This window comes from Mesoplodon densirostris, chromosome 4 (assembly GCF_025265405.1).
Source record: "Mesoplodon densirostris isolate mMesDen1 chromosome 4, mMesDen1 primary haplotype, whole genome shotgun sequence".
Taxonomy (NCBI): Eukaryota; Metazoa; Chordata; class Mammalia; order Artiodactyla; family Ziphiidae; genus Mesoplodon; species Mesoplodon densirostris.
In genome coordinates, this window is record NC_082664.1 from 36,138,209 (window position 1) to 36,165,307 (window position 27,099).

Below are 27,099 nucleotides of genomic sequence, written 5' to 3' on the forward strand. Positions count from 1 at the left end.
ATGGAATCTCAGGTTTAGTTTTGTATCAAATTTTCCAATAATCTATAACATTTTACTTTCACTAGTTTAATTTATGCCACTTAAGAAATTTTCAGGGTATTGAGAGAATAAAAATAAGCCTTATAAATTGTGTAAGAAGTTAAAGACTTCCTTTGCTTTATTATTTGGCTTGTTTCTAATGTGAATTAAAGAAGGGGTAGCAAATTCTAAAGCCCATAAGGACCAACCGAGAAGGTAATGAAAGCACTAAATCAGGCTGGGTTTATAAAAAATTGGATGTGGCGGAGACCGCTGAACTAAGTAGGTGCCCAGTATAAAGGCAAAAGCCATCGTTCAGGTCTAGCAGACCAGTGTCATGTGGGAATAAGAGCCCAGTGTTTTTATTAGAGCTTTTGATTTTAAGAGAAGCTACAACTTAACATTTTTTAAATCTTAACAATAAATTAAAATAGAACAAAAAACTCTCCTGTGTGCCTGACTCAGTCAGCAGGCTCTATGGAATGGGTTGCCTTGGTGACATGAGTTACTATAGACAAAATGTTCATTTTTTACTTAAAATACAGCTATATTGTTAGCATTTGTTAGAAACATGTATTAATTTTGCAAATAAAGAGTTTGAGTAGGAAAAAATTTATGAGGAAACTATTAATATAACACTGTACATGCTAAATTGTACTATAATTTTTATACCAGTTTTTCTCAGAATTTAAAACTGTGCATTCCCCATAGGATTCCAAAAGAAAATAATTTCTGCTAAATGGCTTTATTAAGCACACGTTACATTAAGAGGCCAGGACCAGAAATAAAATTACCTGAAAATATCAATTTAATTTCTTTCAAGTGTTAGATATGGACCTCTTTTGGATATAAATACAACTATATCTGAGAGTGGAACTTACCATCATTTTTATTGGCATTATATAAAACCTTTTTCCTCTTCTTTTTATTCTTCTTTGCACACCATAGTTTTCCTGTTGAGAATCAAAAACATAAGTATAAATGTGGTATTTGTTTCCTTGAATAAAGCTACATATTTCAAATAGAAGAACTCAAATAGTTTTAAATTTATAGACACGTGTTACATTGTTCATAGAAGAACTATTTTTCAGAGAAGTAGTTATAATTTTCCGTTAATCTCACATCACAGATAGATAATCTTAAATACTTAAATCCTCTCCTTCCTTTACAGTCCTAAGGTAATCAGTTTTGCTTCTCACATCACTCTTGCCATGAATACATCTTTCTTGACAGTATGATACGTAAATCTAAACCTGATTCCAGATGAAGACCCAAGAAACCTCAATGTCAAATATAAGTGTCCAACCTGATTTTTCTGGCTCCTTATCTTCTTCTATGGTTTGCTTCATGGCTTCCCTTTGCTGCTGAAAGCTTTTCCCTAATAAGCAGAAAGGAAAAAGAGTAAAATAGTTAAGTCAAAAGGATAGAAGTATTTTTTTTTAAATCAAGGGACAACACCAGAAGTAACTCTTCATTTATATTCCCTTATAAATCCTCCTGCCACCACATGAGAGTATGTCAACTATGATTATAAGCTCCAAACAGTTAAAGTATTAAGTCTCAATCTTGCTCTCAATCAATCCTAGAACATGTATTACTGAACTATATATCATCTATTAAAAAAGATAAACAACAAACCAGTGCTAGAAAATTTAATAGTTCAATTTTTACAAAGTTTTCATTTAGCATCTACTATGTGGAAAGCACTGTGCTGGATGTTACAATGGTTCTGATCATTTGAATTATTGCAAATCAAGCAAATTAATTCTAGGAGTTAGCTTTCCAAAATAATATGTAAACAGTCACCAGTTTTTGATTCCAAGACACCATTCAACACATTCCCTTGCATTTATCATTTTCAATCCCTCTTTTTCTTTGTATGTATGTATATGCTTTAAAGATTTTTCATTTCTACCTTAAGCTACCCATGATACAAATAAATGAAAAACCTATTATGTTTTTCCTCTCAGGATTAAGATTTTAATATAGGAGGCTTTCAAGGTTTCCGATATTCATGTTCTTTTCAGACATCTACCTTAGAATCAAATGTATTTTTTTTCTGAAGGATAAAAGTGGTTTTAGTTAGAAAATTCTGAATTCCAGTTCTACTTTTATATTTAATTTTTATATTTAATTCTTTCCATTTCAGGCCAGAGATTCTTAAAAATCAATAAGCAAATTCCATCTATGTTGGGATAATCTGTTGAACTTAGTGCATTTTATAAGAGCACAAGCAAAAACAGTATTGAGTTTGATATACATAAAAAGCACTAAAAGAAATCAAGTTATCTCCAGAAGCTGTAGATTGTGTTTCTAGATAAAACAAGTAGCTATGACTATAGGGAAGTTTTTAAGAGCATTAAATTTTTTAAAAAGGTATTTGATTTCAACAGATTTAGAAAAAAAAAGAAAGTAATTTAAATAATTTACATATTAAAATGTTTAAAAACATTAATGTACTGCTATAGCACATTTTTATAGTACACACATATGTAGACTGTTTTTTTTTTACATCTTTATTGGAGTATAATTGCTTTACAATGGTGTGTTAGTTTCTGCTTTATAACAAAGCAAATCAGTTATACATATACATATGTTCCCATATCTTTTCCCTCTTGCATGTAGACTGTTTTTGAAATAGAAGCAGACATTAGTGGGAGATGGACATTATAACCTCTTAGAAATCCTTCTGACAGAAAACCGTCAAACTCAAACTAACGTGGGTCCATTTATTTGTCCTATAAAAAGACTTACAAATGGTATCACTAAAATTTCCTTGATTTATCTATATATTTTCAGAAACTCAATGTAATCAATCAGTCAATAGATATTAGTTCTAAGTATTTAAGGGCTAAAGCTGACATGGTGAAAGATATCAAACTGATATCTGGCACAAGCACTACGAACCATAATGGCTGCCCAGTACCCCAGGACTCTAGAGGAATGTTCCTGTAACTGTTACTGCGAAGAATCAAGGGTATAGTATCATCCTCTGAACTTAATATAAGAAGCCCATTCCTCCTTCCTTGATATATAAGCCAGTATACACAGAATCTCCAGCTTTGGGGTTTTAAAGCAGATGATTTGTGGCTGTGACTTTATTATACACACAATGTATTGTAGTCACATTCATTGTAAGCCAAATTCTATAGCCAAATCTGTTATGCTTAAAATCTTAAGGTTTAATAGGAGGTATAATCCCTAAAAGATGTTATAGGCAAAAGACAAGGCTTGGAAGAGTTTTTTTTTTTTAAAAAAAAAAAAAGAGCCTTAGAAGGTCTAATTCAGAAGCACCAGTTCTGGCAAAACTATTTTTAAAAACCACCTATTTATTAATTTAGCAGATACTGCCTAAATTTAAAAGAATAAGTAAGATGTAGTCACTGGCCTAGAAGTTTACAAACTGAGAATATACAGTACAAAGTACTGTAATAGACAATTCCATGTAAGTATTATAAAGTAGGGCACAGAAAAGAAAAAAAACATATTGTTTTACATTAATGTATAATTAAAGTATTAATGGATATGCTTTAAAATCAAATATGGAAGAGAAGCTTATCTCAGTGCCTTATACAGTCTGATATAACAGTATGTTTTGAGTGAATAAGCCGATGAATTATCACTTTATTCCCATTTCATCATTCTGTAAGCACTCCTTTGCCTTCACTGATATCTTATTATACTTTCCTTGGTTCTGTTTCCCTCATTCCACCATACCCACATCCTGGGAACTGCAGGAACAATTTGTAGGAAAAATTACATCTATACACTTCATTCCATTAAGCATCATCTTCACTCTTTAGAAGAAATATGTTCCCTTAATAATCTTAATGTCCAATGTGAGCTAAAGTTTTATTTTAGTATAGTCTAAATTAGAGAGTTTTCTTCAATGAAAAGTTGGGGGCATCCTATTTCCACCCTAAGATATCTTAGGAGAGATAAATTCAGTAGTCTTACTCTCCTGATTCCTTATAAAGTGATGCATCTTCACAAATTCCTATTTAGATACCAAGTTTGATGCCCCAGTTGATGATAATCTCCTGTTACAGTATAAGTTTTGTTGCCTTGATGCTTTTGTTGTTCAATACAAGTTTTGTTGCCTTGAAAACAGGGTAGTTTCAATGTACTTACAGTGAATGTAGCACAACATGGGATTGGCTGATGAGATTATATCGTAATTCCATTCTAAAGCCCAACAAATTGGTTAATTTATATTCAAGATACTTATGTTACAGATACAACATAAAAATCAACGACGTGAAAAAGTATTTACATCATTTTTCAAAAGGCATGAAAAAGTGAGTTTTTCTCTTTGAAGATTTGTATTTTAAATGTTTTTTTTAAACTTTGTACTTTCTACTATACTGTCTCTTACCTGGAACAAGCCCAGCTAGAGGCTGATTATCTTCATCCCCTTCCCTGTAGGCCTGCCACCAATTTGGATCTTCTTGACTGATTACATGAAGTATATCCCCTTTTTGAAAAGACAGACCTAACTCTCGACATGGAACATAAGGGTCATCTGAGGGGTCATAGTCAAAATGAGCCTTTACATGGATCTAAAAGATAAAAAGGGCAAAAGTAAAAACAACAATAATGAAATGGCAACACAAAATCTTCAGCATAAATATAATTAAAATGTTACATTTTTCATTAGTGCAAAGATATTATGAATTGAAAGAAGGGAGGTTAGTCTAGTAACCGTGTTTTGGGAGCAGAATTTTCTCAGACTCATCTGTTTTCTTCAGTTAAGACAGTCCTGTTGATTGCAAACATGTACAAGAGTATGCAAAACACTGCACTGTTAGCTGCTAACAAGCTGAGGTGCTAAGGGGCCTCAAAGGTTTGGTAGAAGCAGAAGGAATGTAATAGAGACTTCCTCCCCTTCCATTCCTGACCTGTGAAAACAATGACTCTGCAGTAAGGTATGTAATTTCTAAACCACTACTACCAGGAAAGGTAGACTGTAAACCTTCCCACATCTGTCATCTAAGCAGGTGAGTGTCAGTTTCCCTGGTGCCATCATCCCTCCTTGACCACACTGTCAGTGCGACTGTGCCTTAATCTCTTTCAGAGTTTCTTCTAAAGGGATATGTTTAGGTTCATAAAGAATGACACCCTAAACTGCTAAAATTATCTAAATCAAGTGTATAATCATTCCTATCGTGTTCTATACATAGGCTTTATTACTAGTGGTACAAGTTAAAATTTTTGTTAACTGTGGTTTTGCATATCTAAAAACTGTTAACGCTCTCAGCACTAAAGGTAAGAAGTCACATGAACCTTATTGAAAGCTAAGTTATTTCTGATGCTATTTTCTTCAATATACTTCTATAAGATAAACAAAGTATTCTTACTTTTTAGGAGGTATCAAGGAATTAATATTCTCTTTAACTCCCCTATCTGTACTTTCTATCCAAGCTGGTCAAATGGCATGTGGCATTTCCAAAATCTGTAAGCCCATTTTCATCTAACAAAATCCTACACCTATTTTCAATGAGTTTTTCTGCCCCACATAGGTTATATTTCAGGTTTGGGGTCAGTGAGCCAGGCACTTGATTGACAGCCTAAGAATTTTATAATTCTGAGTCCTTTTCTATCCAATTGTTGTTTGACTTTCCTTAAGCCTTTTACCCTAACCATGATTGAGGCCACCAATCATAAAGATAATACTGGTCTGCTTCAAAAACTATTTTATGAGAAAACACTATCTTTTTTCAGCTCCTGAAACACTTAAAAAATTGACTATTCTCAATCAATAAGACTATATGAAATTTGATAAAATACTTTTTAAGTGATATATATATAACACATATCCCTCCATTATAATAACCAAAAATCCTCATGAAAGCAACAGCCTCTTTCAGAAATTTTGAAGGTATCTTTAGATAAAGAATACTGTATTTTTTAATTTCAGAAAAATATTTTACTGCTATAAATAGGAAATGAGGAAATCTAAGTCTCAATATACAAACAGCAACACTGAAGTAAAGCAAGTGATTCAGTTTAAAATATAGAACTTAAATGCTAGTCTGCTTTTTGGGGGGTAGCTTTTCATTGATGTACTACATAAGTTCAAATAGTACACAATATCCTAAATGTATAGCTCAATTAATTTTCATAAACAAAACAAACCTGTGTAACAGCACCCAAATCAAGAACCAGAATATCACCAGCACCTCAGAAGCCCCACCTCACGTTCCTTTCAGTCACTAGCCATGCTATGCCCTCCAAGGATAAATAAACATCATCCTGATTTCTAGCATAGATTAGTTTTGTCCTCCAAGGGTAAACATCACCCTGATTTCTAGCATAGATTAGTTTCTCTGTATTTTATTTCATATAAATGGAATCACATAGTACACACTCTTGGATTAAATATGTTTAAGATACCTCACTCAATTTAACAGTGTTCTGCTACATTCCAACTGGAGTGTGCCCTGAACAGCCTTATTCTTGATATGAAAAAAAGACTTTTTAATAAAATCTTGAAAACTTTGTCAGTTAAAACCAAAAATGAATTTTAGAGAGTTATACAGGGTAGTAGTGAGTCAAAACAGTTGAGAGACTGGGTAAAAAGACTATACATACAATCTTGTAATCCTGGCATGAGGTCTCTAATCTACAGGTTGATTAAAAAAAAATCTCTGCTTGAGTACCATTCCTGTTAATCAATAACGCTTCTACATCTGTTTAAATTGTTGCTTTTTAGTCAAACAATCTTGGCAATCTGAACATGAAATTATAGGCATCATTTATGGTGGTGGAGAGATCATTTTATTATCAGGCTTTTCAAAGATCCATGAAATCAGACTACTTGTCAGCCTGACTGATGATTTTATCAAATCATTTTCTGAAATCAATACCCAGCATGTTGTTTTCAAACTGTTTTGCTCAGAACACCTGCTAGGATGTTTATTAAAATACTGACTTCTTATGCCACGTCTCAAACTTTCAGACTCTGTATTTTAATTAGGTTCCTTGGATAATTGTTACATACATGCTGTTTAAGATGTACCCTAAAATCTCAGGGAACTACTACCCTGAGGGAAACTAAATAGACCAGTGAGGATGCTGTATCTAAGTCTATGTCCTTTGCCAGAGGCCAAACAAAATCACCCAGAGATGCTTTTCTCCCTACTCTGCTTAGGTCTTACCTCTTGACTATTCAGATTTAGTTGGTTTGGAATGAGGCCCCTCTTTGTGCAGGCTGGGAAGAGGAGTAAAATTGAGAGTAAAGTTTATTTCATATCAGGGAAATTAACCATTGGACTGAGTAAAAGTCTGAGTATTGACTTGACATGTACTATGTGACTTCTATTTATATATAGGCATACCTTGTTTTATTGTGTTTCACTTTACTGCATTTTGCAGATACAGTGTGACTCACTTTATTGCAGTGGTCTGGAACCGAACCTGCAATATCTCTGAAGTATGCCTGTATTCCACTGCAGTTCTTATCAGCTCTAGCAGTTATCTCCAGCAATCTTTCCTCTTCAGCTCTGTTAGTGGCTAATTTATTTCCTTTCCCATACAAAAGAAAACAGAGTCCTTTTTAAATGAAGGAGAGATGCCGACCCCTATAGGAAAGCTCCAGGGTTTAACAATGCTGTAGTATCAGTACAATGTATCTGACCAAAACAATGTCTGATTTCTAATCCAAACAAAATCATCTGTTTAAATTTTAAATTACAGGGCTTTTTAGACACAATTACCTGCCAGTCCAATATTTTTCTCCTTGCCCCCTTTTTTAAAGCACATTTGAAATCCAAATGATGGGAACACAGTAAAGGAATAATAATTCCTTAATTTATTTACATCTTTTCTAAGGGATTCAATGCTCAAAAATAATTTTTCCTTGTAATTTTTATTTCTGTATTTCTTATTATACTAGATTTATCTCTAACTTTAAAAATTACTTATAGAAGAGAAAATAGTGAAAGTGTGTCTTCTTTTGTCTTTGGCCTAAACTTTACCATAAGGCAGATTATAAAACTAAGGGCAGCATCAAGAAAAGCCTTTGCAGTGTCAAGCAACAGTTTTCAAATTCCTTCTTCTCATCCTGAGATTCCTCCTCTCCGATGCCCATTCAAGAAGGAATATCTTTATTATTTGCTCTCTTCCATTTTTAACAGGAGAAATTTGGGATATCTGTGGGGCATCCAGTTAATGGTTAGTAGTAGTAGGCAGACAAAAATATGAACCTTAGGGTAACAGCAAACTTAATGGAGCAACTGCCCTAACCTGAAAGGGGATGTCCATCTAATATACTATACACTGAAATTTTCAATATTTTTTCATCTTCTGAGAAAATATTTATAAAAATTTATATAAAATTGCATTATAAAATTCCAGATCTTCTTCCAAATGAGAAAAAATTAAGATGAAAATTATATTATACATTTTATATCTCTAAGAGAAAAGTAAGTATACTGGATGGCAGTGCTTCTCAACCTTTCCTTTCAACCCAGTTATCTTCATAGGCTTCGAACAATCCTTAACCTATCATTTTTTAAAATCTGTAGAATTTTTTTACAAACACATAAAGTACATATAAACAGACTGTTCCCCTGACCTGATTTCCCCACAATAAATATAACCATGGCCCAGATCTCTCCTTAGAATTCCAAAATGATATATTCTATTCTATGCATTCAATATCTCTACCTGAATGCCTCTCAGGTATCTCAAACCTATAAAATAAACCTTTGGATTTTTCTCCCCAAACCAGTTATTCCTCTACATTTCCTGTTAGTAAGCACCACCACTATCCACCCAGTTGTTTGAGCATCCTTGCTTCTTCCCTATCCTTTACTCTCCACATTCATTACAGAGTCCTGTCATTTCTACTTCAGAACATAGCCTGATTCATATTCTCCACTGCCACTGCTATCATCGAAATTTAAAAGTCAACATCATACTTTATAATGGCTTCAGCAACAGTTTCCTAAATCTCCTTGCTTCCATTATTGGCTCTACTAATCCAATTTCCACCCAGCAGCCAGATGTGTTTTGTTTTTAAATACAAATCAGACCATGTTACTGTATTTGAAATGCAAACTCCCTGCCATGGCCAAGAAGACTTACTTGACCTGGCCCTATCTACCTCTCAAGCCTCATCTCTTAGAATTCCCTCTTCACCTTTCTACTCCCCTACTTTGCTCCATTCCTACAGGCTTTCCAAACACAAAGTTCTTTAGAAATTATACCTGGAAGCCCTTCTGGTAATTAACAGGCTTGGTTTCATCGCATTCTGCAGGTCTCAGCTTCATGTTGTCTCCTCCAGGAGGCCTTTCCTGCCAACCTTATATGATCAATCCCACCTCCTTTTATTCTCAGTGTTCATATTCTATTGATTTCCATCTTATCACTTACTGAAAACTATAATTAATGTCATGTTCATTATTATAAAGCTAGCACTTATTAGCACAGTGCCCTAGTACACAAAAGGGATCAAGCAGATATTCACTGTGAGGAAAAAAATTATTTGGGGCCCATAATATTTCAATTATTAATACCACTGGCCTAGTGGCTAATTCTATGGTTTGTATCCCTGAACTGTGATTTTAGTATCCTCCTAAGTCTTTAAATTTCCCTAAAACTACATCTTTCTCCCATACTCCCAGCCCAGACCCCCCAAATCAAGAGACTTCAGTCATGCTCCCAGCATTATTTGAGTTATCAAGTATCCTACAGACAGAAGAGATCCTACCTCAATTTCAAATACTAAAGTCTCATAATATGCTTTCGTTGTACTCATAATCCAGACTCACTATCATATCATATAGCTACTAACAGGTTAATTCATCCATAGTTACAATTTTCTATCATGGTATTGTAATTATTTTCTTTGGACTGATAATAAACAGTAATACAGAAACCTTCTAACATTTAGTAGCTTTGTGGGACAGTACCTGTTGTATTACACAGCAGTTAAGAGCAAAAGTTCTGGAATAGGCATGGGTTCTAGTCCTGGCTCAGTCACTCACCAATAGTGGGCTTGGGCAATTAATTTGACCTTTCTAATTCTAGTTGCAATGCTTGTTATATGGGAGTAATAAAGATAGCTATACTTAAAAGGGATACTATAAGGACTAAATGAGATAACACATGTAGAACAATTAGTATTGTGCCTGGCACAAAGTAAGTAATCATAATAACAGCTAACACTTATTGGACAATCAATAATCTCTGAATTTTCTAGTGCATATTCCATCACTAATAACTAGTGTGATCCCCTACATTTCAATTTACTCCTGTTTTTATTTGGGCATTAGACTAGATGAAAAAAGTGCCTTCGGCTCAAATATTCTATTTCCTCCCTTCAATATTTATTTCAATTATATTGTGAAATAATCTAAAATTGTACACACTTCTCTGGGAACTCCAACTTTTCTTTTAGTCAATGCAGGGAGAAAGTAACTGCAGTTTAAGCAATGTATATGTTTCCTCAGACAAATGTGCCAGTAATCTAGGAAACTAAAGTACAAAGGTGTCAAGACTTTTGTCCACTGAAACCAATGGAGCAGCCCCTGGCTGCTATGTGTGATACAAAAGAAACTTAGCAAATAAGGGAGTACTTCTCCTGACACAGCTTAGTCTTGCCATTTGTAATGTTATAATTCAGCAAGTGATTATGATGGAGTTTCAGGTAACACCTATTTTAAAGTTATCTTAAACGCATGTTTCTTTCTAACATCACAAAACATACATCAGAATGATAACCTTTTGTTGCTCTTACTAGATCCTGACCTGTACCATAATTATGCTTAATAAATTGGTTCTAATTAAACTCTAATATGAAAAAAGATATACGCACCCTAGTGTTCATAGCAGCACTATTTACAATAGCCAAGACATGGAAGCAACCTAAATGTCCATCAACAGATGAATGGATAAAGAAGATGTGGTACATATACAATGGAATACTACTCAGCCATAAAAAAGAATGAAATAATGCCATCTGCAGCAACATGGATGGACCTAGAGATTATCATACTAAGTGAAGTCAGAAAGAGAAAGACAAGTGCCATATGGTGTCACTTATATGTGAAATCTAAAATATGATACAAATGAACTTATTTACAAAACAGAAACAGACCCACAGAAGTAGAAAACAAACTTACAGCTACCAAAACAGAAAGGGGGGTGGGGGAGGGATAAATTAGGAGTTTGGGATTAGCAGATACAAACTACTATATATAAAACAGTTAAACAACAAGGTCCTACTGAATAGCACAGGGAATGATAATCAATATCCTGTAATAAACCATAATGAAAAACAATATGAAAAAGAATAGACAGATATCTCAATCACTCTGCTGTACACCAGAAACTAACATAACATTGTAAATCAACTATACTTCAATTTTGGGCTTCCCTGGTGGCACAGAGGTTGAGAGTCCACCTGCCGATGCAGGGGATGCGGGTTCGTGCCCCGGTCCGGGAAGATCCCACATGCCACAGAGCGGCTGGGCCCGTGAGCCATGGCCGTTGAGCCTGCGCGTCCGGAGCCTGTGCTCCACAACGGGAGAGGCCACAGCAGTGAGAGGCCCACGTACCGCAAAAAAACAAAACAAAACAAAACAAAACAAAAACTATACTTCAATTTTAAAAAATGGTTATTTCTTAAAATCACTAATCCAATATAAAATTATTCTGTATATGCCAAATAAAATTATGATATACTATCACTGTTTTCCTTGTGGAAATCTTCCATGCGAGCATTAATAATAGTAGTTCATTTCAAACCTGTTTAAGTTTGATAAAAACTTTACAAGAGATATTGCAATTGAGAGTTCTTCTCAATGAAAGGAGGAAATGAAGGGAAAAAAATATTGCACACAATTTCTATTTTGAAAACACCTCTACCCATCAAATGCTGTATTCTAAAAGGGATAAGCCTAGCATCTTTTCTTCTCCTTTCTCTCCCTTTCTTGTTAAAGTCACATAAGTAAGCAAATATTCCAACCTTCTTCTGTTGTGTCTCCTCACACTGCATAGCTACTTTTGAAGTTCACGCTTGTTCATGGGAGAGATATGTGGAAAAGACTAGTGCACTGAGAATAAGGCTGTTGAAATTCAAAGACAAACTATTTCCTCATTTCTCTTCCTACAAAGAACTTTAAACAGAAGGAAGGTTGCAAATGCAACACTGACTTCAATATGTTCCAATAAAGGGAAAAGATGGAACGATAGCCAAAATATAAAACATAACTGTGATGAAATATTAAGAAAAAAATGAAACTGTGTTCCCTTTCAAATTGTTATGCTTGTACAAAAATTAAGAATAGTAACAGATGCAATACATCAGGCTACCATGTTAATCCAGCACACTGAAGTCTATGACTTTTTTTTTTTTTTTTTTTTTTTTTTTTTGCGGTATGCGGGCCTCTCACTGTTGTGGCCTCTCCCGCCGCGGAGCACAGGCTCCGGACGTGCAGGCTCAGCGGCCATGGCTCACGGGCCCAGCCGCTCCGCGGCATGTGGGATCCTCCCAGACTGGGGCACGAACCCGTGTCCCCTGCATTGGCAGGCGGACTCCCAACCACTGCGCCACCAGGGAAGCCCAAGTCTACGACTTTTTAACAGCTTTACTGAGACATAATTCATATGCTATACAAGTCACCCATGTGTGCAGTTGGGTGGTTTTTAGTAAATTTAGAGTCGTGCAATCACAATTTTAGAACATTTTTATCAAAGCCCTACTGATTGGGAATCACTCTTATTCCCTCCTAAATCCCCACCCTTTCACCTAAGTAACTACTAATTTACTTTCTGTCTCTATGGACTTACCCATTCTGGACATTTTATATAAATGAACCCAATACACGGCCTTTTGTGAATGGCTTCTTTCACTTAGCATAATTTTTTCAAGGTTCATCCATGTTGTAGCATATATCAGTACTTTATTCCTTTTAACTGCCAAATATCCCATTCTATGGATATACCATATTTTGTTTTCCATTCATCAGCTGGCAAACATCTGAGTTGTTTCTACCTTCTGGCTACTATGAAAAATGCTGTTTTGAACATTCATGTACAAGTTTTTGAAAAGAGGTATGTCTTCAGTTCTCTTAGGATCTATACCTAGGAGTGGAATTGCTGGATCATATGGTAATGAAGTCTGTTTTTTACTATAGCTAGAGTATTTAACATAAAGAGCAATACACATTCTAAATTAAGAGTTGTGCATACTTTGTAAAAAGCACTTTTTCCCACTACACTAAGCATATTTAAATTAAATAAACCCACCTATACTGACAGAAAAAGACAAAGTTGAACATTGTAAGTCATAAAAATTCTGAAAAAGAAGTATTTTCTATTTTTTTACTTTTCAGAGTTTACTTTGAAATATTAATATGTCATATTTATTTAAATAAAATCTATTGAATTTACCTGTTTTTACTTAAGTGCAAGAAGTATTTAGAGTGACATTTCTGATGCTCAAATGATAAACATTGCTGTGCATGTTTTTGTTTGAGGTTTTCAATTCCTTGGTATTAATGAGCTGAAAACTTATATCCAGAGAAAAACCTCCACAGGGGTGTTTGTTCATAGCTACCAAAACTTGGAGGCAACCAAAATGTCCTTCAGTAGGTGTGTGGGTAAACTGTTGTATATCCAGACAATGGAATATTATTCAGTGCTAAGAAGAAAGGAGCTATCAAGCTATGAAAAGACATGGAGGACTTAAATGCTTACCACTAGTGGAAAAAAGCCAATTTGAAAAGACTACATACTGTAAGATTCCAACTATATGACATTCTGGAAAAGGTAAACCATCGCAGTCAAGACAGTGTGGTTGCCATGGGTTGGCGGGAGGAAGTGATGATAAGCAGAGCGTCGAGGATTTTTAGGGCAGTGAAACTATTCTGTACTTTACGATGGTAGATATATGTAATTATACATTTGTCAAAACTCATAGAATGTACAACACCAAAATTGAATCCTAAAGTAAACTATGAACTTTGGGTAATAATAAAACCATCAATTCACCAATGTAACAGATACACCACTCTGGTGTAGAATGTTGATAGCAGGGGAGGTTGTGCATGTGTGAAAGTGGGAGTTATGTGGGAACTCTACTTTCTGCTCAATTTTGCTGCGAACCTAAAACTACTCTTTTTTTTTAATTTTTTTTTTTTTTTTCTGGCTGCATTGGGTCTTTGTTGCTGCATGCAGCCTTTCTCTAGTTGTGGCAAGTGGGGGCTACTCTTTGTCATAGTGCGTGGGCTTCTCATTGCAGTGGCTTCCCTTCTTGCGGAGCACGGGCTCTAGGTGTGTGGGCTTCAGTAGTTGCAGCACACGGGCTCAGCAGTTGCAGCACGCGGGCCCTAGAGCGTGAGCTTCAGTAGTTGTGGTGCACAGGCTTAGTAGTTGTGGTGCACAGGCTCAGTAGTTGTGGCTCGCGGGCTCTGGAGTTCAGGCTCAGTAGTTGTGGCGCACGGGCTTAGTTGCTCTGTGGCATGTGGGATCCCAGACCAGGGATTGAACCCGTGTCCCCTGCATTGGCAGGCAGATTCTTAACCACTGTGCCACCAGGGAAGTCCCCTAAAAATACTCTTAAAAAATAAAGTTTGTTAATTAAGAAAAAAGTAAACAGTAGCCATCAGAGAATAAATAATGAACATTAAAAAAATCACTTACTACTGTTTCCTTAGCAGGAGGAGGCTTGATCTGTTGACTGGGAATCAGAACAAATGTCAAAGTACCATGCATATCAGACTGTAACAGAAAAAGTACATTTTTTAAAAAAGCTGTATTTATGAAAATCATTCCATGATCTTATGATCAATAGTCCCTAAACTAGACTATTCTGGAACCCCAAGGAGACTTAAAAAAAAAACTGGAAAAGATGAATCCCATTTTATCAGGAAGCACAAATTATGCCTTTCGTGGACTCCATTATAGAGCTACCCAGGAATATGACATTGTGCAATTTTGGTCCTCTCGTCCACTGGGAAAAGCCACTTACCCCATAAGTCTTGGGTTTTTGTCTTCCATTAAGTTTAAGTTTGGAAGATTCCACAGTGAAGGACTGGGAGACACTGCAGCACTTCAGGGTCACCTACTCTGACATACATCGATTTTAATACAGTAGAATTTGAAATAGTAATTTTACTTGGATTAGAAAAGCAATGCAAGTACACAAATATTCTTACTTCCCAGATGCTTTGTCTCTGTCATTCATTCTATTTTATAACTGTATAGAATCTTACTGCTAGGTTCTCTATTATTTTCCAGTACAGTCGGCCCTCCGTATTCATGGGTTCCATATCTGTGAATTCAACCAACCGCGGATGGAAAAAAATTCCAGAAAGTTCCAAAATGCAAAACTTGATTTTGCCACCTGTAAACAGCTATTTACTTAGCATTTACATTGTATAAGGTATTATAAATAATCTAGAGATTATTTAAAGTATACTGGAGGATGTACGTAGCTTATATGCAAAAACTATGCCATTTTATGTAAGGGACTTGAGCATCCATAGATTTTGGTATCCATGGGGGCCCTGGAACCAATCCCCCATGGATACCAAGGGACACCTGTACACCAATGCCCACCTTGCTCAGCTACCTTCAGCCTAGACAGTAATCACACTTCTGGTCCTGAGACAGCAGGGAGCAGTACTCAATCTAGAGACAGCAGCCAGTCAAACAAGGGCTGAGAACAATGACCACTGGCACTTTGTGCTATCAAAGCAATGAATGGGACTGGGTGACAATAAGGATGTGAGGATGTTTTCTAGATTCTTCAGTAGAGGTCAGCAGATAGGAGAGATTCTAATGTAACAACTGATATTAAGTAAATAAGAATATAAATCTGATTGATGGGTAAATATGAAGTGATCATAAATCACCCTCAAAAGTTGGCTCTAAATGGCCTCCTGATTATACCACCACTGTCTAACAGAACTTTCTATGATGACGGAACTCTGATCAGTGGACTGGAATTGCAGAATGCCATATTCCTATATCTACACCTTCATACAATAGCCATTAGTAACATACACTTCTTGAGCATCTGAAATGCAGCTAGTAAGAATGAGGAACTGAATTTTAAATTTTACTTAATTTAAATAGAAATAACTAGCACATGTAACTAATGGTTATTATATTGAACAATGTAGATCTATACCACTGTTATCATCTAATATTGCTAAGGAAACAACAATCAATTGTAGGTAATAAAAAACCAAAATGAACATAAAAATCATTGAGGATGTGAACTTTGTTACTGTTTCCCTAGCAGTTAGCACACAGTAGGCATTTAATACATGTATTTTTGAATGAGTTATTATTAGTGATTTCAGAGGTGAATAAAATATACCTGGTAGTAACAAAGAAAAAAAAATCAGTAGCACCTCCACCCGCACAAGAATAAAATTCTACTAATAAATATTGTGGAAACAACTATAGCATGGGAATATTATGCTAGAAATTGTATAGAGATCTGAACAGTTATTTTTAAAATGCTTTTTAAATATTTTATTCTTAAGTCCAATAACAAAGGAGGCTTTTGAGAGTCTATCAATTATTCTTCTACCCGGGCCAACTTACCAACAAGTCAAAAACCTCATTGACATCTTTCCCCCGAATTTCAATGCCATTGATCTCCAGAACTTCATCCCCTTCATGTAACAGACCACTTTTTTCTGCAGCACCTCCTTTTACTATCCGACTAATGATGACAGAATCCATTTCATTACGAACTGTAGCACCCTTAAAAAAATTCAATAGCCAATATTTAAATTAAAATGTAATATTTTTTTTCAACATTTCCTCATTTTTTAATTTTTATTTTTCCACAATTCTAGCCTTCAGTTATCTTGAGAAAAAATGTATTTACACAGCTAGAATAATCATGGCAATTAGGTTTGAAAGCTGATCATTTCCCCCACATTTTTTGCTTCAGAAGCATTCCATTCGTTAAAATTCTAAAATCAGACTTTTGAAGCATACAACAGCATAAAAATGCACTTGCTCAAAAACAATGTGAAAGCCTATAATCAAATTTGTTCTCTATATGCTGGATGCTATTCAAATGGTTATACTATATTTAGGTATAATTAGTGAACATGACTTGTAACTAAAAGTCTTTTTAAATTCAAAATATCATAAAGAGATGAATACTAATCTGGTTAATTATCAAAATGTTAAATATTATAGCTACATCCAATTCACATTAAAATGTATTAAACATTAATATTTATTACACAAATTGGAAGTACAACTGCAATATATACACTCAAAAACTGGAAATATGAAATACAGAATAAAGCTTGAAAGTAGACAGTTTGTAACACTTTTCTCCTGAACTTTTATTTTAAAATTTTGTCATAACATTCTCAATTTCTTTCTTTCTGGTGGGGAAAAACCTAGTTACATAAAATGCCCTTTAATAAAATACAGTCCCTATTTCATGTACCACACTGTGCAAGACAATTTGAGAACTCAGGATTCAAAAATATTTCTCTGAAAATAAAGAAAATTAAGTCAATGATAGCAGACTAACAGAAAGACATTCTACATATAAAATCTACAAAATATTAACATTAAACAATGCATACTTCTAAGTATATGTGAAGTATATAAGTAATCACATTGAATGAAAAGCTCAGACATTCCACTGTTTTTTTAAAAAGCTGGCAGACTAATGACGCAGATTACTTGTCCCTTCTTTGTTCAACAATTACTACACAAGCTATTATTTTCATCAAATCATGGGTGAGAAAAGATGAACAAATTATTTCTCAGATGAATAAGGAGTATGAGGAAGAACATAAAAGAATTCCAAAAAATTAGCCTCCAAAGAGAAAAACTACCAGAAATGTAAAGGGTCTTCAACTATATGCCATACAGAAGACCCCTGTGTAGAAAGGACCTTATATCAGAGATGTGTGACACTTACCAATGGAATATCTCGAGCCTTTTCTATACGAACTATTTTTACAGTTTCTCCTCCATATTGGCCAATGCTTTCATAAACTCTCTCATCTGTAATGGGCTCTAGCTGCATTTCCTGCTCAGCAACCTTATCATGGGCCAGTAAAAGTGCCTGTTTCAAAGAAACCCATAGCATTTAAAGTAACAGCATGATTTATTTCTGTAGAGAGATTTTAACCTAATCATGTACATAGTATCATTAAACCTTTAAAAGAAGTGCTGTAATTAATTATATATTCAGATCTCTTTCCAAACTTTCCAACTGAAGTACAGATGCAACCCTGTATCTTTTATAGCTAATAATAACTAAAGATTTGTTAGGTATAATAGGGAATACTCTGGGATGAGTTCTGAAAGTCTAAAATGCTTATTAAACTTCATAAAAAACAAAATTACCTCAAGGGTCCAACATCATAGATAATTAAAATTTATGGAAAAATATGACCAAAAAGGGGAGGAATTTGTAAAGAATAATAAGTTGTTTCAAAAATAATGTGGTTAACTTTAAGTACAAAAATATATAATCCAACTAATTATTCTGCAGTGGGAGTTGAAAGCAATCAAAACAGGATACATTAATATTTGAGGTCTCTTTTAGCCCAAGAGACTCTGATTCAAAGTGATTTTGGATGCTGGAAAAACCACATATATGATGCTCTCTCCATTTTCTACCTGAATATGTGGAGCATTCAGCAAAGCAGTTAATTCTTGTCCTTCCTTCTGGTGGATTGGCTTCAAAACAGTTTGTACCTAAGAAACAAAGAATATTCTTCCTAGGTTATAGAAACTATCACCAGCATTTATAAAGATTTTTATTTTTTAAAAAAGTATGATTTAAAATTGTAAAAACTGGAAAACGGGTTCAAGATGGCGGAGTAGAAGGATGTGCACTTGCTCCCTCTTCCAAGAGCACCAGAATCACAACTAACTGCTGAACAATCATTGACAGGAAGACACTGGAACTCACCAAAAAAGTTACCCCACATCCAAAGACAAAGGAGAAGCCACAACGAGACAGCAGGAGGGGCGCAATCACAATAAAATCAAATCCCATAACTGCTGGGTGGGTGACTCACAAACTGGAGAACACTTATACCACACAAGTCCACCCACGAGAGTAAAAGTTCTGAGCCACATGTCAGGCTTCCCAACCTGGAGGTACGGTAAAGGGAGGAGGAATTCCTAGAGAATCAGACTTTGAAGGCTAGCGGGATTTGATTGCAGGACTTCCACAGGACTGGGGGAAATAGACACTCCACTCTTGGAGGGCACACACAAAGTAATATGCCCACTGGGACCCAGGGGAAGGAGCAGTGACCCCATAAGAGACTGAACCAGACCTACCTCATAGTGTTGGAAGGTCTCCTGCAGAGGTGGGGGGTGGCTGTGGCTCACTGTGAGGACAAGGACACTGGCAGCAGAAGTTCTGGGAAGTACTCCTTGGTGTGAGTCCTCCCAGAGTGTGCCATTAGCCACACCAAAGAGCCACGGAGGCTCCAGTGCTGTGTTGCCTCAGGCCAAACAACCAGCAGGGAGGGAACCCAGCCCCACCAATCAGCAGACAAGCAGATTAAAATTTTACTGAGCTCTGCACACCAGAGCAACACCCAGCTCTACCCACCACCAGTCCCTCCCATCAGGAAACTTGCACAAGCCTCTTAGATAGCCTCATCCAACAGAGGGCAGACAGCAGAAGCAAGAAGAACTACAATCCTGCAGCCTGTGGAACAAAAGCCACATTCACAGAAAGACAAGATGAAAAGGCAGAGGGCTATGTACCAGATAAAGGAACAAGATAAAACCCTAGAAAAACAACTAAATGAAGTGGAGAAAGGCAAACTTCTGTAAAAAAAAATCAGAATAATGATAGTGAATATGATCCAGGACCTCAGAAAAAGAATGGATGCAAAGATAGAGAAGATGCAAGAAATGTTTAACAAAAACCTAGAAGAATTAAAGAACAAACAGAGATGAACAATACAATAAGTGAAATGAAAAATACGCTAGAAGGAATCAATAGCAGAAGAACAGAGGCAGAAGAATGGACAAATGACCTGGAAGACAGAACAGTGGAATTCGCTGCCACAGAACAGAACAAAGAAAAAAGATTGAAAAGAAATGAAGACAGCCTAAGAGACCTCTGGGACAACATTAAGTGCAACAACATTCGCATTACAGGGGTCCCAGAAGGAGAAGAGAGAAAGGACCCGAAAATATATTGAAAGAGATTATAGTCAAAAACTCCCCTAACACGGGAAAGGAAATAGCCACTCTCCGGAAGCGCAGAGAGTCCCAGGCAGGATAAACCCAAGGAGAAACATGCCGAGAAACATAGTAATCAAACTGACAAAAAATTAAAGACAAAGAAAAATTATTGAAAGCAGCGAGGGAAAAATGACAAGTAACATATAAGGGAACTCCCATAAGGCTAACAGCTGATTTCTCACCAGAAACTCTACAAGCCAGAAGAGAGTGGCATGATATACTTAAAAGTGATGAAAGGGAAGAACCTACAACGAAGATTACTCTACCCATCAAGGATCTCATTCAGATTCAACTGAGAAATCAAAAGCTTTACAGACAAGCAAAAGCTAAGAGAATTCAGCACCACCAAACCAGCTCTACAACAAATGCTAAAGGAACTTCTCTAAGTGGGAAACACAAGAGAAGAAAAGGACCTACAAAAACAAACCCGTAACAATTAAGAAAATGGTAACAGGAACATACATATTCATAATTACCTTAAACATGAATGGCTTAAATGCTCCAACCAAAAGACACAGATTGGCTGAATGGATACAAAAACAAGACCCATCTATATGCTGTCTACAAGAGACCCACTTCAGACCTAGGGACACATACGGACTGAAAGTGAGGGGATGGAAAAAGATATTCCATGCAAATGGAAATCAAAAGAAAGCTGGAGTAGCAATACTCATATCAGATAAAATAGACTTTAAAATAAAGAATGTTACAAGAGACATGGAAGGACACTACATAATGATCAAGGGATCAATCCAAGAAGAAGATATAACAATTATAAATATATGTGCACCCAACATAGGAGCACCTCAATACATAAGGCAACTGCTAACAGCTATAGAAGAGGAAATCGAGAGTAACAAAATAATAGTGGGGGACGTTAACACCTAACTTACACCAATGGATAGATCATCCAAATAGAAAATTAATACGGAAACACAAGCTTTAAATGACACAATAGACCAGACAGATTTAATTGACATTTGTAGGACATTTCATTCAAAAATAGCAGATTAGGGCCTCCCTGGTGGCGCAGTGGTTGAGAGTCCGCCTGCCGATGCAGGGGATGCGGGTTCGTGCCCCGGTCTGGGAGGATCCCATATGCCGCGGAGCGGCTGGGCCCGTGAGCCATGGCCGCTGGGCCTGCGCATCCGGAGCCTGTGCTCCGCAGCGGGAGAGGCCACAACGGTGAGAGGCCCGCGTACAGCAAAAAAAAAAAAAAAAAATAGCAGATTACACTTTCTTCTCGAGTGCACACAGAACATTCTCCAGGATAGATAACATCTTGGGTCACAAATCAAGCCTCAGTAAATTTAAGAAAACTGAAATCATATCGAGCATCTTTTCTGACCACAATGCTATGAGTTAAGAAATCAATTACAGGGAAAAAAACATAAAAAAACACAAACACATGGAGGCTAAACAATACATTAGTAAATAACCAAGAGATCACTGAAGAAATCAAAGAGGAAATAAAAAAATACTTAGAGACAAATGACAATGAAAACATGATGATACAAAACCTACGGGATGCAGCAAAAGCAGTTCTAAGAGGGAAGTTTATAGCAATACAATCCTACCTCAAGAAAAAGAAAAATCTAAAATAAACAATCTAACCTTACACCTACAGGAACTAGAGAAAGAAGAACAAGCAAAACCCAAAGTTAGTAGAAGGAAAGAAATCATAAAGATCAGAGCAGAAATAAATGAAATAGAAACAAAGAAAACAATAGCAAAGATCAATAAAACTAAAAGCTGGTTCTCTGAGAAGATAAACAAAATTGATAAACCATTAGCCAGACTCATCAAGAAAAAGAGGGAGAGGACTCAAATCAATAAAATTAGAAATGAAAAAGGAGAACTTACAACAGACACCACAGAAATACAAAGCATCATGACAGACTACTACAAGCAACTCTATGCCAATAAAATGGACAACCTGGAAAAAAATGGACAAATTCTTAGAAAGGTATAACCTTCCAAGACTGAACCAGGAAGATATAGAAAATATGAACAGACCAATCACAAGTAATGAAATTGAAACTGTGATTACAAATCTTCCAACAAACAAAAGTCCAGGACCAGATGGCTTCACAGATGAATTCTATCAAACATTTAGAGAAAAGCTAACACTCATCCTTCTCAAACTCTTCCAAAACATGCAGAGGAAGGAACATTTCCAAACTCATTCTATGAGGCCACCATCACCCTGATACCAAAACCAGACAAAGATACTACAAAAAAAGAAAATCGGGCCTCCCTGGTGGCACAGTGGTTAAGAGTCCACCTGCCGATGCAGGGGATACGGGTTCGTGCCCCGGTCTGGGAGGATCCCATATGCCGCGGAGCGGCTGGGCCCGTGAGCCATGGCCGCTGGGCCTGCGCGTTCGGAGCCTGTGCTCCGCGGCGGGAGAGGCCACAACAGTGAGAGGCCCACATACCGCAAAAAGAAAAAAAAAAAAAAAAAGAAAACCACAGACCAATATCACTGATGAATACAGATGGAAAAACCCTCAACAAAATACTAGCAAACAGAATCCAACAACACATTAAAAGGATCATACACCATGATCAAGTGGGATTTATCCCAGGGATGCAAGGATTCTTCAATATACACAAATCAATCAATGTGATACACCATATTAACAAATTGAAGAAGAAAAACTGTATGATCATCTCAATAGATGCAGAAATAGTTTTTGACAAAATTCAACACCCATTTATGATACAAACTCTCCAGAAAGTGTCCACAGAGGGAACCTACTTCAACATAATAAAGGCCATATACAACAAACCCACAGCAAACATCATTCTCAATGGTGAAAAACTGAAAGCATTTCCTCTAAGATCAGGAACAAGACAAAGATGTCCACTCTCGCCACTATTATTCAACACAGTTTTGTAGGTCCCAGCCACAGCAATCAGAGAAGAAAAAGAAATAAAAGGAATACAAATTGGAAAAGAAGAAGTAAAACTATCACTGTTTGCAGATGACATGATACTATACATAGAGAATCCTAAAGATGCCACCAGAAAACTTCTAGAGCTAATCAATGAATTTGGTAAAGTTGCAGGATACAAAATTAATGCACAGTAATCTCTTGCATTCCAATACACTAATGATGAAAAATCTGAAAAAGAAATTAGGGAAACACTCCCATTTACCACTGCAACAAAAAGAATAAAATACCTAGGAATAAACCTACCTAGGGAGACAAAAAACCTGTATGCAGAAAACTATAAGACACTAATGAAAGAAATTAAAGATGATACAAATAGATGAAGAGATATGCCATGTTCTTGGAACAATCAACATTGTGAAAATGACTATACTACCCAAAGCAATCTATAGATACAATGCAATCCCTCTCAAACTACCAATGGCATTTTTTACAGAACTAGAACAAAAAATCTTTAAATTTGTATGGAGACACAAAAGACCCTGAATAGCCAAAGCTGTTTGAGGGAAAAAAACGGAGCTGGAGGAATCAGACTCCCTGACCTCAGGCTATACTACAAAGCTACAGTAATCAAGAGAATATGGTACTGGCACAAAAACAGCAATACAGATCAATGGAACAGGATAGAAAGCCCAGAAATAAACTCACACACCTATGGTCAACGAATCTATGACAAAGGAGGCAAGGATATACAGTGGAGAAAAGACAGTCTCTTCAATAAGTGGTGCTAGGAAAACTGGACAGCTACATGTAAAAGAATGAAATTAGAACACTCCTGAACACCATACACAAAAATAAACTCAAAATGGATTACAGACCTAATTGTAAGACTGGACACTATAAAAACTCTTAGAGGAAAACAAAGGAAGAACACTCTTTGACATAAATCACAGCAAGATCTTTTTTGACCCACTTCCTAGAGTAATGGAAATAAAAACAAAAATAAACAAATGGGACCTAATGAAACTTAAAAGCTTTTGCACAGCAAAGGAAACTACAAACAAGACGAAAAGACAACCCTCAGAATGGGAGAAAATATTTGCACACCAATCAACAGACAAAGGATTAATCTCCAAAATATATAAACAGCTCATGCAGCTTGATATTAAAAAAACAAACAACGCAATCCAAAAATGGGCAGAAGAGCTAAATAGACATTTCTCCAAAGAAGACATACAGATGGCCAAGAAGCACATGAAAAGCTGCTCAACATCACTAATTATTAGAGAAATGCAAATCAAAACTACAATGAGGTATCAGCTCACACCAGTTAGAATGGGCATCATCAGAAAATCTACAAACAACAAACGCTGGAGAGGGTGTGGAGAAAAGGGAACCCTCCTGCACTGCTGGTGGGAATGTAAATTGATAGAGCCACTATGGAGAACAGTATGGAGGTTTCTTAAAAAACTAAAAATAGAACTACCATATGACCCAGCAATCCCACTACTGGGCATATACCCAGAGAAAACCATAATTCAAAAAGACACATGCACCTCAATGTTCACTGCAGCAGTATTTACAACAGCCAGGTCATGGCAGCAACCTAAATGCCCATCGACAGACAAATGGATAAAGAAGATGTGGTACATATACAGAATGGAATATTACTCAGCCATAAAAAGGAACAGAATTTGGTCATTTTTAGAGACATGGATGGATATAGAGACTGTCATACAGAGTGAAGTAAGTCAGAAAGCGAAAAACAAATATCGTATATTAATGCATATATGTGGAACCTAGAAAAATGGTACAGATGAACCGGTTTGCAGGGCAGAAATTGAGACACAGATGTAGAGAACAAACATATGAACACCAAGGGGGAAAAGTGGTGGGGGAGGGTGATGAACTGGGAGATTGGGATTGACATATATACACTAATATGTATAAAATGGATAACTAATAAGAACCTGCTGCTTAAAAAAAATAAAAATTGAAAAGAAATTGTAAAAACTACTTGTAAGAAAGAAAAGCACTAAAGAGAATTATAACTTTAAAAAAGTATTTTTTTCTCACAGAGTTTTCAATCTTGTTACCTGATTGACAATAGCATTTTTATTTATGCCTATGAATGAGGTATTTCCTTCTTGAAAATTTCTGCAAACATACTATGTAAAAGAGACTAATATTGATTATATAAGGAAAGAACTGTCCTAACAGTTATGTTGCTGTTTTATAGTGTTTTAATCATATGTTTATGTAACTACATTTTAAATCAGAGATGACATTTTAAAGTTACAGACTAACAGATAAATTTATATGAGAGTAATGAAACAACCACCATACTACAGTGAATCACATTAAAAAATGTACCCAAGTCAAGCAATTCCTGCACTCCTAGGATAAACTCCACTTGATTATGAAGAATTTTTTTTAGTCTTTGTTTCCTCACCTGTAGATTGGCACCTACAATGTAAGGTTCTTAAAAGATTGAGATAATCCACATAAACTGCTTAGCACACTACCTAGCACATAGTAAATTATTACCTTAATATATTTCTAGATGTGAGTTACTCACATTTTAAGATTTGTATATTAATGTTCATAAACTGGATTAGAGACTTGGTGAGCATAGTTATATACACTGGTTTACAGAACTACTGTTTTTAGTATCTATACTATTCTAGCACAATGAGTTGGGAAATAGTCAACATTTATACATGAAAACAGTTTATTTAACTGTTTCATATGTTCCTTAATGTTTTGATAGAGCTTGTAAAATTATCTGGGCCTGGTAGTTTATTTTAGGGGTGGATTTCCAACTTTCAATTTTATCTATAGTTACTACTTTTTTTGGTTATCTTTTCTTAAGTCACTTTTGGTAATTTACATTTTCTTACAAAAACCACCCACTTGACAGCACTTTCACATTTAGTGACATAAAGCTGCAATTATAATTTTTTACTCTCCTGTGTTTGCATCTATGCTTCTTTTTTCTTTCCTAACGTTATTAGTATTTTTTCTTCATCTAACTTGTCAAAGGTTTCTCTATTTTCTTGTACTTGTCAACAAACCAGTTTTTGATGTTAAATCTATTGTTCTTTCCATTTAAATAATTTAATTCCTTTTTTCTGCTTTAGTTTATTTCCCTTTTCAATTTCTAATCACTTGAGCTGTATGTTCAGTCAAATTATTTTCCATCTTTTTTTCTACCATAGATATTTAAAGGTACAAATTTGCTCTGTGGACTAGTTTTCCTCAAAGATTATACTATATATGTTTTCATTATTAATACCTCTGATTTTCTTCCTTTCTGTACTTCCTAACTCGAGTACCAAAAAGAGCACTTTGCAGCAATGCAGATTAACAAAGCCAAAATTAACATCATGAATGAAAACATATAGAAGTAAATTAATATATAGTGTAATTTTTTTTTTTTTTTTTGCTGTACGCGGGCCTCTCACTGCTGTGGCCTCTCCCGTTGCGGAGCACAGGCTCCGGACACACAGGCCCCGCGGCCATGGCTCGCGGGCCCAGCCGCTCCGCGGCACGTGGGATCCTCCGGGATCGGGGCACGAACCCGTGTCCCCTGCATCGGCAGGCGGACTCCCAACCACTGCGCCACCAGGGAGGCCCTATAGTGTAATTTTTTAATAAAACTAACTCATGATTGGGACTTCCCTGGTGGCGCAGTGGTTAAGAATCTGCCTGCCAGTGTGGGGGACACGGGTTTGATCCCTGGTCTGGGAAGATCCCACATGCCACGAAGCAACTAAGCCTGTGCACCACAATTACTGAGCCTGCACTCCAGAGTCCGCAAGCCACAACCGCTGAGCCCGGTGCTAAAAATACTGAAACTCGCGCGCCTAAAGCCCATGCTCCACAACAAGAGAAGCCACCTCAGTAAGAAGCCCGCGCACCGCAACAAAGAGTAGCCCCCTCTTGCCGCATCTAGAGAAAGCCTGTGCAG

The 27,099-nt window shown here is 36.1% G+C and overlaps 1 protein-coding gene across 3 annotated transcripts in view; it reads right to left on the reverse strand.

The window, feature by feature from the left end:
- Nucleotides 1-27,099, reverse strand: part of PALS1 (protein associated with LIN7 1, MAGUK p55 family member) — a 106,905-nt gene that overhangs the window by 20,908 nt on the left and 58,898 nt on the right. For all 3 annotated transcript variants that reach the window (XM_060095970.1, XM_060095968.1, XM_060095969.1), the window contains exons 5-11: nt 18,640-18,717; nt 17,933-18,079; nt 16,582-16,743; nt 14,668-14,745; nt 4,394-4,577; nt 1,325-1,396; nt 900-971 (exon numbers count right to left, since the gene is read on the reverse strand). In XM_060095970.1, the coding sequence (XP_059951953.1) occupies nt 900-971; nt 1,325-1,396; nt 4,394-4,577; nt 14,668-14,745; nt 16,582-16,743; nt 17,933-18,079; nt 18,640-18,717 (793 nt within the window). The remainder of the gene's footprint in view (nt 1-899; nt 972-1,324; nt 1,397-4,393; nt 4,578-14,667; nt 14,746-16,581; nt 16,744-17,932; nt 18,080-18,639; nt 18,718-27,099) is intronic.